This window comes from Pundamilia nyererei, unplaced genomic scaffold, assembly GCF_000239375.1.
Source record: "Pundamilia nyererei isolate P.nyererei 1_Seehausen unplaced genomic scaffold, PunNye1.0 scaffold00017, whole genome shotgun sequence".
NCBI classification, from domain to species: Eukaryota; Metazoa; Chordata; class Actinopteri; order Cichliformes; family Cichlidae; genus Pundamilia; species Pundamilia nyererei.
This window is the reverse complement of record NW_005187418.1, coordinates 4,516,886-4,532,949: the sequence shown is the minus strand read 5'-3', so window position 1 is coordinate 4,532,949 and position 16,064 is coordinate 4,516,886. Positions and strand designations below refer to the sequence as shown.

The window sequence follows — 16,064 nt, the reverse complement described above, 5'->3', positions numbered from 1 at the left end:
ACCAGAAAAAGGTCTTTATTTATTTATCATTTGTTTAGATTCTTTGCATAAACAAGAAATGAACGTAAATTAAGAAAAAAACAACAACTAATGTCTTGCAATTCTTGGACAATTGTGCTTGATTTTCAAATAAATCCCCTTATTATTTAATGATATAAACTATAAATATGCCAAAAAAGAAAGTTTCAGATGTCTTATTACATTACTTATAAATATCTACAATATGGAACGCCAAATTAAATTCCTAATTCCTAATACAACAAAAGATGAAAGAGAAACCTCGAAATCACATAGTTGCTGTTAGTTACCACGACAGTCAAACAATTACTACCAGGTTACTACACACAGTAAGTTAGTAACTAAGGCAACCCATGGCATTACGCATAGCGCGTCTATATTGGGAACACTGGCTGTGAACCAGAGGGTCACTCCATGACGCAGCGACGCACGCAGGGCGTTGTTCTTCCATAATGAGACTTTATAACAGAACGTCAGTCCTGGCATCAATCTAGTCTGAGAGCGACTTTTAGGACAGAGGACTACCGCTGTCGGACTCTTTTTCGGGCAAACTTGCTTTTGCTTCTCTTTTTGTGGACATACAAGCTCTACGCTCGAAGTAAGTGGACTTTGCTTTTTTCTAAACTTAGTTACGTTCAGGCGCACTCAGGCAGTTCCGGCGGATTAAAGGGAGAAACGAGATTTTCCCCGCGCAGACTGCTTCATTGCGCGTACACACAGACACGGGGGAATTGAGCTGTCACCGCAAATAAACTGGCATTAAGTTTAGCATATTAATTTCAACTATAGACAGAATTAATAAGCCTTTGTCTAATCGTGTTTCCTTCGCTTTGTTTTAACAAGTCATTTTGCTACCCGAAAAAAACCGAATATAACTGAAATAAATGCAGTTTTGTAAATGATATATGGCGGATTTAAGGAGTTTCAAAGAAAAAAAAAGACGTATTATTATTTTATTTATTTATTTATTTTTGCTTAAAAAAGCCAAGATTTTGTGTTGTTAAAGCAAAAAGGGACCCTCCTGAGATAATCTTTAAAGTTTAATCATATTGACAAACTTGCTGTTACACTGGCTGTGACTCAAAGGCACCATACCTCTGACTATATGAATAATATCGTTAATTATTTACTGCCTTTTGAAACTGATGTTATGGAAGGATCCTGTCATCTCAAACAGACAGGCTGAGATAAAATTTCTTAAAAGGCTGTCCGCGTTGAACGTGCTGCAGCGACACACCCATATCCCACCAATCTGGCATCCACACAAATACACACACACGTACATTGACCGTCTGATTGTCTCCTCTACTCACTGCTTTCCAGGTCATCTGTAAAGATGCTGCTCCTGCTACTTGGAATCATCTTCCTGCACCTCGCTGCTCTGGTTCTCCTCTTTGTGTCAACAATTGTCAGCGTGAGTGAAAATGACATGTTTACCCATGTCTCTGTTTGTTCAGATGTCATAGTGAGCATGCACACAGAGCAGGAGCAATTAGAAAGGCATGCATGTGCACTCAGTATCCTGAAGATATAAGATATCGTGGAGGATTACATGCAAACTGACTCTCTTGGAGCCATTATGGATGTTTTACCTCCACCACTAAACATAAAATAATTATTATTCAACTTATTTATGTGTGTCTTAAGAATAGAACTATGCCAATGAGATCTATTTCTCTTATTGACTGAGTTGTATGTTGTTGCCACCAGGCATGGACAACAGGTGAATCTACCACATCAGACCTATGGACAAACTGTACTACCTCTGGATGTATCACAGCATCAACTGGAGGTCAGATACCAGCCTCACTTATATTTTGCTGTTTGCCTTTAAACTGTTTGTTGACAATACAGTGGCTGGGGAATTTACATGCTGCTCTGTTCTCTCTGAAGCTCAGTTTTAAACTTGCTTTACTTTAAAAATCCATCATTTATCTACCCTATGGTGTGGGTGTGTCACAGTTACTCTGGAACTGTGGTGCCATCTAGGGCAGAGAATGTGGCAGTGCTGTTTTGAAGTGCTAGCTGATAGGCTGCCACTGTATAAATAGTCGTGGTGCGATGTCCATATTCAGGTCTCGTGTTGGGAGTCCATAGTAACAGAGCTGTGGAGAATCAGGGTGGGGCTGCAAAGAGTATTTAAAGTTTTAAATCTATGTGCCTGTGTGTTTGAAACCAGGGAAACCTTGGACCACCGTGAGCAGAACATAGCATGCTGATAGTGGGTCACGCCCAGAGTAAGATCTTAGTGTCCCGTGTTAGCTTGCAGGGATCATTAGGACAATTTAAGGCAGCAGGTGCAGCGTTAGGAGATTTATGTACACAAAGTCAGACACGGGATGCTTTAATTAGAAATACTGATATTCATATTGATAGTAGACACTAAATACAAATATTTTACAATGTCAAAACAGTCAAAGAGTGATATATTTTCCTCTTCATGAATGTTCACTCTGCATCATCTGTATGCTTTGCTACTAAAAGTGCCGTCACAGTGCTGCAAGAGCTGCTGGCTGTAGCTGGCTGATGTCATTTGTCTAGTATGAGCTGCGTTCAGCCAGTGTGTATTTTGTCAGGGGCAGCAGTGGTTGCACACTCTGCCAGGTAGTTTGATGGTGCAGTCAGTTTGTTTGACTTGCTTTCACTGGTGCACTGACGCAGAGTGTTTATTTAACAAGGCGCGTGTGCCGTTCCCAGGTCTTTGCTTTGGCTTTGAGAGATGGAAGATAGTGGTCTGCTCGCACGTTGGGGCCAAGCCTGCGTTCAAAAGAGCTTTTGGAAGCTTTGCTGAGCAATCAACTTTCCTCTGAACCAAATCATAATCATGGGCATCACAGTTATTTTTAGGGAATTTCTAAACCTTCAGTGTTGCCATGAAAAAAAGAAAAGAAAAACACACACACACACTGTGTGATGCCACAGTTATCAAATGCTGAGTGAGTTAAACATCACGTGCTTGCAGCCAGGAAAATTACTTCACAAAATTTACTTGCTCTAAATTTAGCGGTCGAGGAATGTCTGCTGCCCCAGCACAGACCTACACCACATAAACAAGTGAGGGAATACTACAGCAGTTTTATTTTTGCTGTTTACTGTTTTTGGAAAAGCTTCAACAGTTACTTTCCTGTTTTGAATTTCAGCAGAATCCTTTAGTTGCTCTTCCTGGAAGTTATTTCCGTAATAATAATGAACCCAGACCCAGTTTATGTTCATTTTTGAATGCGAGTCCCTCTTGGGTTTCTGTGTTATTTTGAACCGTGAAGCACGCCTCATGCCAGGAAATGCGCGATGTCACTGTTTCCTACTACTGGTCGGGAAAGAAGGAAGGAAGGAGGGCTGGAGGGCTGTTTATTAGAAAGCAGTGTACTGTCGCTGCATTCACAAAATGCTATCACAGATTTATATATAACATTTGAAAACACGGTTATCATAGTGGAATCTAATTGTTGCGTGGGTGTGGTATCAAGCTGGCGACATTTTATGGATGGAGATTTGCAATGTGTCATGTTTCTTCCCATATCTCATCTATGAGCCAGTGGTCCTCGGGACATTCTCTGCTGCTGCCATTGTAGGAAACCTGACTCCGAGCTGGTAACTCTATGTAGTCATCATGCAGTTTCACCAGAAAAACTGTGATTGTTTTTTAAACGGCCACAGAATAAAATGCATGAAATGTGTTACAGGGTAATGAATTGTTGTAATGCTGAGTTAAAATGCGGTCAGTTAAAGTGAAAAACATCACACAAAGTAAGCTGTTTTATCGCTTAATCCTCCTTGTTGTTCTTGAGAACGAGCACTAATAAATTATGCACTGTGCCTTTTTTCACTTTGTAAGTGCGCCTCCATTAAAACCGCAATATGCCTCTTATTTAAAAAAAGGTAAGAGAATCAATAAATCACAGATGTATGAGAATTTTGAAGTAGACAAATCCATATATTTCAATGTCAAACCTTCGCAGAGGCATGCATACAGATTGAGTTATATTAAAGAAATACATATTTTAAAGACTTATCTGGAGTACTTGCAGGCGTCAGGACTGGACAGCAGCTAGTGAGTGGCATTTGCAACTTATGCCAATACACACAGGTCTAGGGAGATAAGAGCACAAAAATAGAAATAGTAAATGTGACTAAAGCGAAAGACTAAATAAGTATATAGAGGAAGGGAAAGTGCGAGTGCTTCAGGAAACCTGTGGGGCAGGAAGTGAGGTAAGGTGAGAAACCTGATAGGGCCTGATGGGGTAGGAAGTAAGCATGGAAAACCATCAGTCAAGAAATAGACACTGCTTGGAAGTCCAATGATTCCTGGAATGGCAGCACGAGTAAAACGCAAAAACACACAACCATACATGGAGATTGAGCACCAGTAGAGTAGATGGTGCATGGTGGACTCTGTCAATACAGGTGTCTAATGGGTTAATAGCTTCTAGAAGCCTGGCCTTGGAGGAAAAATCAATATGGCACATTTAGTCATAGGTCCTACTGTGAGGGGCTCACAGAGCTTTTAGAAATAAGATACCTAGGTTTCATCGTTAAGGATCCATTATAGATTCCCAGAAGTCAACAATGCCAAGGCTGCCTCATTATGTTTTATTTGTGAGGATGCTTAAATTCAGCAGGGGCACAGTACAACAGTACACTTTGGGTTTGGATTTTTTTCATTTCTGTCTTCTCATCCTGTTGTGTGTTCATTAAGTCAATCAAACATCTATTATGCTCTGGTTCATGATGACTGGCGTGCTGTTGCTGACAGGACTCTCTCTCTCTTTTCAACTCCCCTCTCTCCCCTGCAGAGTGGATTCAGTCGGTCCAGGCTGTCATGATCCTATCCATCATCTTCAGCTGCCTGTCTCTCTTCCTCTTCTTCTGCCAGCTCTTCACTTTGCAGAAGGGTGGACGCTTCTTCCTCACTGGAACCTTCCAGATCCTTGCCAGTGAGTTCATCACCCTTAACACATTCACATAATTTTTATATTACCTGAGTAAATATAATAAAAATGTATTAAAAAAATTAGGCATTTCATTGATAACAGTAGCAACCAAATAAATCAGCTTTTTTTTTTTCAATTTTGAGAAGCTGAAAAATTGAAATCTTCTTTATTTTCCCAAGAATGACTAATATACACGGTCACTGAAATGTTTTAGAACACCGCAGTTCTTTTTTTAAAATTGAAATTTAAACAGCTCTCATCAAATGTGTCCCAACTTTCATTGACTACTTATAACCTCATCGATCCACGTGTAGGGTAGCATGAGTATTGTACTGCAAAAAGATGTGTGTTGCTATAAAAATTGCAAGTAAAAGGCAAATAACAAAGGAAGAGAGACAGAAGATCATAATGCTTGAAAGTGTAGGTTGTTCCTGTCAGAGAAATGGTGAAGAAACTCAATGTGTCAGTGAGTACAGTCACCTTCACCATTAAAAGGCACTCAGAAACTTGGAGAAACTCTGACAGGAAGTTGAGTCATCAGGTTGTGTGACAGCCAATTCACAAGACCACAGCTTTAAATGTTCAGTTCAAGAGTAATCGTGGTAAGCAAGTCTCATTTTTGACTGTAAAGAGAAGGCTTTGAGTTGAAGGTTTGACGGGTTGAGCTGCAGCAAGAAAGCCATTACTAAGATGCCAGAATAAGAAAAAAAGGGCTTGCCTGGTCCATGAAACACAGCCAATGGACTACTGAAGACTGGAAGAAGGTGTCATGGACTGATGAATCAAGATTTGAAATCTTTGGTTGATCAGCCAAGATTTTCTTTACACCGTCACGTAAGCAAAAGGATGGTTCCCCAACATGTGACATCAAATGTCAAACATGAAGGAGGAAGGAGGAAGCGTGATGGTCTGGGGCTGTTTTGCTGGATCCAGAGTCAGTGACTTGCATAGAGTAACCAAAATGGCTACCATAGCATTCTGCCATGCAGTGCCCTCTGGGAAGTGCATGCAAACTTTTGACTGGTAGTCTAGCTTCCGCACTACTCTGACCTGCATTAATAACACAGCAACACCTGGGTAGTCTCAAAAGGTGCTACTCATACAGTACAAATCCACCACCACCACCAAGAAACCATTAGTGGATGCTCACTTTCCATGTTCTATTGGAGAGAATCAGATTTAGGTATGAGCCAGTTACTAATGGTTTTTATACTCCCCTTGTTCATTGTACTCCATGCCCTTTGGCCAGAGAGCATCTCTACTGCAAGTCCATTGTGTTCTCTCTTGGCAGCCCTTTACAAAATCCCAGGTTTTCTCTCCACGGTGCCAGCACATTGCCTGGCACCCAGTTGCCCACTCAGCCAAACAGGAATGACACTGGGAACACTGCCAGCCGCGCAGTGTTCAAATGTCAGTAAGGCTGGCGGTGGGAGGTGTGGCGTGGGAGGATGGGGGGGTCTGACAAACAGATCGTGCCATGTCAGACAAGGTTGGTCGGTGGGCAGAGCTGGAAAAGCTTACATAGGCCACAATGGGGTTCAACAAGCATGAAAAAGTGTGATGTAATGCGGGGGAATGCCTTCTGGGAAACTGACCTGCTCGTTACTGCCGCCAAGCAGGGTTCAGCCCAGGACACAAGACACACAGAAACCTGATCTAACACTAAGATGATTATGGCCAGTATTATTAAAAAGTCACCTTTTCCCCCTTGCAGGTTTGTTTGTGATGAGCGGAGCCATCATCTACACGGTGATGAGTCCAGAATGGGTGCCGGAGGGAAATTCATTTGGCTACTCCTACATCCTGGCGTGGGTGGCCTTCCCCTTGGCGCTGATCAGCGGACTCATCTATGTCATCTTGAGGAAGCGAGAATGAGCCGTCACTCCATCCCACTGTTCCCAGTAACCCCCCCCGCCCAACTGCAAGTGCTATCAGTACCCCTCTGAAGTATAACTCGTGATGCCCAACTACCAGTGGAGCCACCAGGCCAAAACACCAAGTTCACAGAAGGGGGGATTAATACCAAAAATCAAACCAAAACACGAAAACACCAATACTGTCTCAGTTTAAAGATGTATATAGTATCTATGGTTTAAAACATATTTATAACACTTTTTACATATATGTACATAGTTTTTGTGTTGCTCTGTCAATGGATACTATGAGCTTTATTTTAGCTGATTAAGTGCCTCAGTCTTTGTTTGTAATGATGAAATAATTATAGACTATTTTTTTTGCCTTTTTTGTTTTGGTAATTGCCAAGTAATAAGTAAGAGAGAAAAAAAAGTGTTTCTTGAAGTATACTAACCAAAGTGCATGTATAGAAATAGAGAGGTTAATTAAGCATTTTCGACGGGGTTGCTTTACAAAAGAGAGTGGTAACATCCATGGATGTAGCACAGCCATGAATATGGATTTGGTCCTTTTCTATTTGTGAATTTGCAAGTTTAAGTGTATTTGTTTTCAGTCTTTTTTCCATTTCTTACTTTCAACAAAAGATGGTGCTATGTATTTATCATTCCTATTACTGATAGCAATCATTTACAGCAGAGTTGCTTTGTTATTGTTTAGAGTCAAACAGCTTGCCATTAATTAAAGTGAGACTCAGCCAGCGGTGCACTTCTACATCTAGTGCCGGGCTGCTTCTTTAGGGAACACAGCCGATTTCACTTTGCAGTGTCTGATTTTTTTTTTCCCCCTTTTATCAGCTACTGTAAACGGCGGATAAACACGGTTGGGGTGGTGCACTAATGCAATCGAAAGTCATTTAGAATGGAATGTCAGTATTATTCTGCGAGTTTATAGTCAGATCACAGAGAAAGAACTTTAAATAAGCTTTTATTTTTCAGCTCTGTTTGCCTTAATTTTCCATCATTCTGATGTTTGTGTTCGCCTCGCGCGTATGGCTGTTCAATTCTCAAGAAGTCTTTGTAGAAAAGTATCAGAAAGAGCATAATCACTGTGGGGCATTATACCGAAAGGAAGAAGTTATACATTTAACGCTACTAGAATAAATGCCACCAAGTTGAAGCCATATAAAATATGAGATGATAGGAAAAACATGACTGAAATATTAACTCTATTAAGTGATAAAAGGACAGAGAGGTTTGCAGTAATGATACAACTGTCTGTTTCACATACTTGAAGTTTGACACGCTGCAGTCTCTGCCCACTGACGTTTAGATGGTTTTTTGTCTACTGTATAAAACCTTTACTGTTTATATGTTGTGCATAACAAATGTTTATGACAATCTAGCCTAAAACACTCACTTACTAAATAAAACTACTTTCACATCATCTAATACTGTGTATTCCACTGTTACAAGGGACTGTAACACTCTATGCATGTAAAGTAAACCGTTACATTTTGCAGAAGTCATTTTGCTGTTTGCCCGTAAACTTTGAGACACACTTTTCTGAGCTCCAAAAGCTTAATGTGGAAAATGATGATTACTACCCATGTGTCGTGGCATATTTGCTATTACTGACGTGTGTGAAAACGTTTGAGATCAGTCGAAGACATCGGCAACTGAAACGCAGCCTGTAAATGTCTGTGTGCAATTTAGCCAGTCAAACCTAGGTTAGTGCGTGTGGTTGCAAATGCTGTATGCGACTTGTGTCACCCACACGGCGCACGATGCCAGCTATTCAAAACACGCAGATAGCGTTTCAGTGTATACTGTGTCTCTCGTGACATCAGACATAAGAGGACTGGGAGCATGTTCTGAACACTAATGAGAAAGCATCTGTCCTCCACTTGATGGCATCTCCTCTGAGATCCTCTCCCCTTCCAAAAAAGAACTACACTGTGTTGGATTCAAGTATTTCATTCTGAGCTTACACTAGATAATAGTCTGCTATGGTTTTTCAGCATGATGCTGTTCATTGGGTCCAGTTAGAAGAGACTGCCTCTAATGACAACTGCCCTCTTGATTATTTTGTGTAAAGCTGCCACTTTCAGCTGTGCTATGTTTACACCAAAACCAAATGCTCTTGATATTACCAAAAGCTACTTTGAATTTAACCATTAAAGGATGATTCTTGCCACCTTAATGGAGCTTACTGTGTCTTTCAGTCGCAGTGCACACATCTATAACATATCTAATCAATCTGAAGAACACTCAGCCGTTCTGACTAATGGAGTCTGAATATTCTATTTCTATAACAGTCACTCCTCAGCTAGCACTTTTGCACTGAGCTGATGATGCGTCTAAATCTCCAGCAGTGAAAGAGTACACTCTAAAGAAAGATTCTTGTTGCAGGCTCAGGCGGTCACAGTCTCCTACTACTGCCCCCTCTGACATTCTAGCACTGGGTAAAATGGGAACACTGCATTCTGGTCTGCGAGCGTGTGGGTGTGTGTTGTTGTTGTTTACAGACTGGGAAAGTCTCTGTGTGTGCAGATGTGCATACCACATTATACCATTCCAATGTATGATGTCATCATGCTGTACCCGGGCACATTTCAATTTCCTTAGGTCAATGTACATGGTTACAGGCTTAAAAATTTTGCATGTCCTGTGCAATACTGCCATCCAGTGGAAGCACACAGTAGCAAAGCCAACATTTACTATATGTCTCATACTAGATTAGCAAACACTGCCGCTGTGTGGTACAATTGGAGTACTGCACGTCATTTCACCATCTACCATTGAACCGAGAAGGGAGACCGACCGAAATAGCCTCTGGTGGGTGTGGCAGATCATATTCTTTTCTTAATGAAGTGTGTCAAACCTCGTTAACGCCTTATATGATGATTAAGGTTTGTCTGGAACTCAGCTTGTTTGTGACGGTACATCACTGTCATTAGTATGCATGTATGAGATAGAGGGGGGTGATTCTGCCAACTAGTCTACTTTAGTCAGACTGATAAATGTGCCTCCTCCAAAGCCATTATGAAGCTTCTTCTGCGCAAGACATCATCAGACGTAAAGGTAGAAGACAGATTACTCTTCTCCATTTGATAAAGTATTATTACCATTATTAATAATACAACAAAGCCAGATTCAAAAAAGAAATAGAGAGACTACAGAGTGCAATTTAAATTCCTAAGCTCACAACAGAACTGACCAGTACTTCTTTACAAAAGAGATCTTTATTTTAAGGGACAGAGTTAAATGAAAATTTAAGTTAAAAAAGAAGAAGACAAAAACAAAGTAAAAAACAAACTAACAAAATCAAGTCAAGTCAAATGAGCAGACAGTGAAGAAATTGAAAATGGGCAACAGGTTACAGTTACAACTATATTGAGTATACTGTCACTTTTTACCAGTCTGCCATTGTAACTTCCAGCAGTGTTTTTTGGCAGAGGGTGCATTTTGTGGTTTGACCAACTCGTTTTGTCGGGGTTCTCCCTGCTCTTGTAGGTTAGAGTTTCTCTTTTTTTGTCTGGTTAACTGGTTTTTGTTTGTTGCCTTGCTGCGGGTTCTTGTTGTTCTTGTCAGTTTTACTTTCTGTCAGTTTGCCTTGTTTCTTGTTGGTTGTTTAGTGATTGTGTTGACCATCTTGTGGTACGTTTTCGTGTTACGTTTGGGCATCTTGTCTTGCTTTTGCTTCACTGGTCTTTGCTCGTGTTGGCTTTAAAATGCTGTTTTGTCTCGTTTGTATTCACTTTAGTGTGCCTCGTTGGTTCCCCTCGTTTTTTCTGCAGGTATTTTTTTATTTCTGTTTTGTCTCATCTGTATTTACTTCAATGTGCTTAGCTGGTTTTCATCTTTAATTCTGTTGATATTTTTTTTTTTGTGCTCTGTCTATTCCATGATTTTGCCTTGGTGCTTATGTTTGTTTATTCTTTTATTCGGTTGTTTTGCTTTCTTTTGTTGTCTGTCTGTTTCCTGCTATTTGGTTACATGTTATGTTTTTTTTTTCCTTTTTTTGTTGTTTTTGTCTTCTTCTATTTTAACACAGAGAAATAATCCTAAATTGCCCCAATGTCCAATATTACTGGGATAAATATAAACCTGTGCAATGCATTAGAGCATGGAACAAAATATCAGATTTGTACTTTCTTCTTTCTGATTGTGCTGACTAGTTTTAAGCCACGCATTGTTTTCTGTAATCTAAATATCCCTTTTCTTTAAACTGTAAACTTTAAACTCTGTCTGCTCATATGGCCCACGACACAACAACACAACCGCAAATGCGTTAAAGGACAAAGCAGACAGACACCAGACCAGACTGGTCTGAAAATTAACTGATGATGACTAGTCATAGTTTGTCATTTAACTTTCTTTCTGGTTATTGTAGCATTATTTGGCAAACATCATAAACTCTAAGCATTTTTATTCAGTATTTCTGTAAATTCTCATACTGATGCATATTTTGGAATAGCAGGGAAAAAAGAAATGAAAAAAAAAAAAGCCTTAAAAAGAGCACAAAATCATTGTTTTGTGCCCATCAACTGTTAACTGATATGCATTATTAACTCAGTGCTTTATAGGTGTCTGGGGATTCCATGCGTCATTGTTTTCCCGTCACAGGGTCAAGGACTAGCTTTTATAATAATCACTTTCCCCATTAATACCTTAAAAATTTTCCCCGCCTTTTCCTATCACACCCAATGTCACTATCAAATCCTGCACTCCAGCCTCCAACCCCCCACAGCCATCCCTTTTTTGACTTCGACTCGGCTGGGAGATAATATTTTCTAATTTCTGAAACACAATGAAGGGGATGCAAACAGAAGGCCTACCTTAATCTATCACAGCTTCTTCAAGGGTGCAGGGGTGCACAGTGACAGGCACAAAATCGCAGAGCCGGTGGGGAGGAGGGCAACAGACGCAATTAAGGCTCATGAAATGCAAATGGTGCTTTATGTAAGGAGATGGGGATGGGGAGAAAAGATGGGTCTCTCTTAGCTTTGCTGCCATCTGCTTGCTATCACCACGAGTGGAAGAACCTCTGGGTCTTGGTAATTTGTAGCTTTAATAATGTGTCCCTCAGCTGGAGAAGAAAGAAGCAGATGAGGCTGAAAGGGCTGAAGGCATGCAGCTGGCTAAGATTAGATTTGCATTAGCTGGTCAGATCACACAGAGATCTCACCTCTTACACTTTATAACAGTCATAAACATGCAGGTCTGTGTGCAAAAGACTCGCATGTGTAGACACATTCAGGACTACTCTTGCTTCAACTCCTGCACAATACTTGACTATACTCCAAGCCTGACCCTAATCCAAGGTGTACTTCTAGTCCAGTGGTTCCATAAATCCCCGAGGATGTCTGGAGGTTATTTAGGAACATGATCCCTAGCCTCCGGAGGCTACATTATAACCCTAAAAGCAGATTCAGGCCCCAACTCTCCCTGGAGCGCTGTTTGAAGGGGTCAAAGTGGACACAATGTCTTTTTTTCCCTTTCCACCCCTATGAGACAGCCATTCATTTATCATGTGAATACCCAGAACCGTATTGAGGTTACAGACCTAGCACTTTCTAATACTGACCATACCGACCCATTGCCAGTGTCAAGACTGGGTCAAGGTCATCACTACACATAGGTGACCTCTGATCCTGTGGGTGTCCATCATGGTCAGGAAAGAAAGCAAAGATTGGCAGCTAATGTAGTCAAAGACTAAATCAAGCTCAGCTTCTGCCATACATCAAAATCATTTACGCCAACATGCACTCACACTGAGGGCCTAATCATTTTATCAACAATAAGAGAGCAAAGAGGATGAAGTGATGTGCTGCGTGAGGCACAATCAGATGCACCAAAGCTTTGTGGTGGATTTAGAGCATGCAGCAATGTGGAATTGCGCCTCTTAGTGCGCAGTAATGGTTAGACAATGACTTTAATGTTAGTGAAAGTACATTTAGTATCTGGGAAGTATTGCTGAAGAGAAGAAAAGGGTTCAATGTCACCGCTGTGAAACTAAAGTGGGGCCTGTAACACTTGATAGTTATAGGGAAGTCAAGCCACACACAAATTTGCATGAAGACGATGTCTTAAAAGGTGTCACTTTACTACAGCATGGACATGTGCACCATAACATAAATTAAAGACAGACACATGCCACAAAGGATGTGCCCGCACAAGATTTTTATATGAGTACGCCCATCTTTGAAAGAGGCATGAGAGGAATCTCGCAGCTCTAAATGGAGCAAATAGCATCAGCAATGTCACTGTAATTACACAAAATAATACAGACGCTCAACACATCGACAAAGTCCCACAGGAAAAGCTGCAAAACTTTAACTGAGAGAAGACAAAAACTTTAGCAAGAAAGTTTCAGAGCGAACAAGGCCGCTTTTAATCTCAGCAGACAGACAGACACACAGATGGCTCTCACGAGGTCTGCTGAAGCTTCATAGCTTCAAACTGATCAGATGGACGGCAGTAAAGGGTCTATGAATGGTGTCAATGAAGCCTCATAAATTCCCCGAGCAGTAACTGGGCCTCCTAAGGGAATGGAACAGTCAGCGGAAAGTTATTTGTAGCTGTCTGCTTTTTAAACAGGCACATTTAAGAACCCTATTCATCGGGGTTTATGTAGATAACTTTTTTGTGTGTTTGTACATAAAACAAAACATTGGAATTAACATCAGACTGCAGCATGTGTTCAGCCTATCATTGAGGGCAACAGGCTTGAAATCAGCCGGATGGAAGAATTCAAAGATGAAACTCCTCTCTGTGTGTGTTTTTCCAGCACAATGCCAAGTAAGATTTGGCCTAAAATTGAGCAAAACAATTCGTGCCTTTAAATCAAGCACTAGAAATAATATTATGTCTCATCAAGCAGCTATTGTGGTACTTCTAAGGTCGGCCGCAGCCTTTGTAGGCCGTCTCTGTTTTTTTATACTAATACTTCTATTGATATTACTAAAATAAATGAATAATATTGTTATAACCATTAGGTGATAAGTGTTTCAGTGCCAGTCACGAGTTTTGCTGCCAATACCGTGTATGTGACAGCAGCAAATGTCCCTTTTGTGGCAAAAATGTATCAGCATCTCAATAAAACATGTCCTAGAACTCTTAAAGGGCAACATCCGATGAATACTAAAATGATTTATTTACAGCTCTACAACTAAATACAACTCCTAATTATGAAATCAATCTCCTCCTTGAAAAGAAAAGACTCTGAAAACACACACGCACAAAAAAGAAATTATTTCTTTAGATTAATAAACCTAATTAGTCAGTGACTTTCCAATTTTGTATATCCCAAAATCATGATTCATGTACAAGGAATACAGACAGGGTGATTAGTAGAACAAAGACGAATGCTGTAATCTTCTCTCAATGGAGTGTCTGCCATGGTCCATGTGGAGATAGCAGGCCTGGGCTGATAGCGAGGGGACTGTCAACCTGGTATGTGCCCATGTAGCTGGGAAGCTGTGGAATCCCAGGACAAAGGAGCAGAGCTAAAGGAAGATAAGACAGGACACAGTGGCATGCATGGGAAATGCCATAATGCATTATGCATGAATGGAAAAAAGAACAAAGAGAAAATATCCAGTATGCTATATGCACGCAGTACACAAAATCCAATACAGCTACCACTCATACAACCACTGCTTTATATTACATTCCCACTAATCAAGAAAATGTTTGCTGCTGCACAAAGACACTATTCGCCACAGTTCAAACAAGTTAAGTTGAGAACTTATTGGCTTTCCTATTTCCTAATTTTGGAAATGGACAATATAAGAGATGATGCAAAAAGTTGATATATTTCTTATAAGCTTGAAAATCAATATCCTGTATGATCCCCTTTATTCTTCACCATTGCCTTAACGCCCACACTGCTTTAACAACTTTGAGGTTCGGGCTATTGAGTGTTTTTCTATCCAGCTTTTACTGCACTGCCTGTGTGTTTGGGGATCATTGTCATGCTGAGGCAATGAAGCAGGAGTCAATGACACCCTTTCCAAATGGTATTGCATTGTGGATTGAAATCTGATGCCATTTTTCAGCTTCATAATTGCATCATTTTTCACGGGATCCCCAACACCACTAGCTGAAACGCAGCCCCAAGCAATGACAGGGCCTCCACCATGTTTTACAGATGTCTGTAGGCACTCTGTACACACCTCTTTCATAAATACTGATTATTATTTAAACCAAAACCTTCAAATTTTGATTGATCACTGTGTCAGACCTTCTTAAGGACTTCTGCTGTAGATAGTTGTTTTTTGTTGTTGTTTTTTAAGGCCTGCCACTTCTTATTCTTCCTCCCCTTGTCCAGTTTCCTCAATTTTTTAAGGACACACTGCACACAATCCCGAGATATGCCAGGTTTTTAGCCAATCACCTTGTTGGTGCAAAAAAACTATGTTATATCTGTGAAAACACGTGTTAGCTTTCGCATTTTTTAACTAACAAAAAATAGGAATAAATTACATGTTTTTGTGACAAGTAACAAAGTGCTGCCATCTTCTTCTTTAGACGTTGCCACAGCAGATCACCTGCATCCATTTCACCCTGTCCATGCATTCTCCTCTGCCACACTAACCCGCTACATGTCCTCCTTTCCTACATCATGAATTTTCTCTGTGCTCTTTCTCTTTGTCCCATGTCTATGCTGGCCTCTCTAATTCTGTCTCTAAACCACTCAACCTGAGCTGTACCTATGATATGCTCATTTCTAATCTTGTCCATCCTAGTTGTTCCCATGAAACTCTTTGCATATTCAGCTCTGTCACTCCCAGCTCCGCCTTGTGTCTTATAGTTAGTGCCACTGTCTCTAAACCACACATGGCAAGTCTTCCTTTTTACTTTTTCTGTTATCCTTCTGTCACAAATCACTCCTGACACTTGTTTCCATCCACTCCACCCTGCCTGCGCTCTCTTCTTATATGCTTTTGTGGCAAGCTGCTAGTAGCAAAGTGGCTAAAGATACAATTTAAAACTGGTACTTTGCTAAGTTCTATATCAGGGGTGTCCAACTCCAGGCCTCAAATGCCGGCTTCCTGCAGGTTTTAGGTATCACCCTGGGTCAACATACCTTAATCAAATGATTAGTTCTTACCAGGCATCTGGACAACTTCAAGACATGTTGAGGAAATAATTTACTTCAAGGACACATCTAAAACCTGCAGGACACCGGCCCTTAAGGCCTGGAGTTGGACACTCCTGTTATGTGTAGATACAGCATGAGTTTGTCCCTTTAGTTAGG

At 40.6% G+C, this 16,064-nt stretch overlaps 1 protein-coding gene across 1 annotated transcript; it reads left to right on the top strand.

Moving 5' to 3' along the window:
- The first annotated feature begins 446 nt into the window (after positions 1-446).
- On the top strand, positions 447-9,002 carry pmp22b (peripheral myelin protein 22b). The gene is made up of 5 exons (XM_005725905.1): positions 447-616; positions 1,342-1,432; positions 1,729-1,810; positions 4,812-4,952; positions 6,664-9,002. The coding sequence occupies exons 2-5, from the start codon at positions 1,355-1,357 to the stop codon at positions 6,822-6,824; spliced, it is 462 nt and encodes a 153-aa protein (XP_005725962.1). The 5' UTR covers positions 447-616; positions 1,342-1,354; the 3' UTR covers positions 6,825-9,002.
- The last annotated feature ends 7,062 nt before the right edge of the window (positions 9,003-16,064 follow it).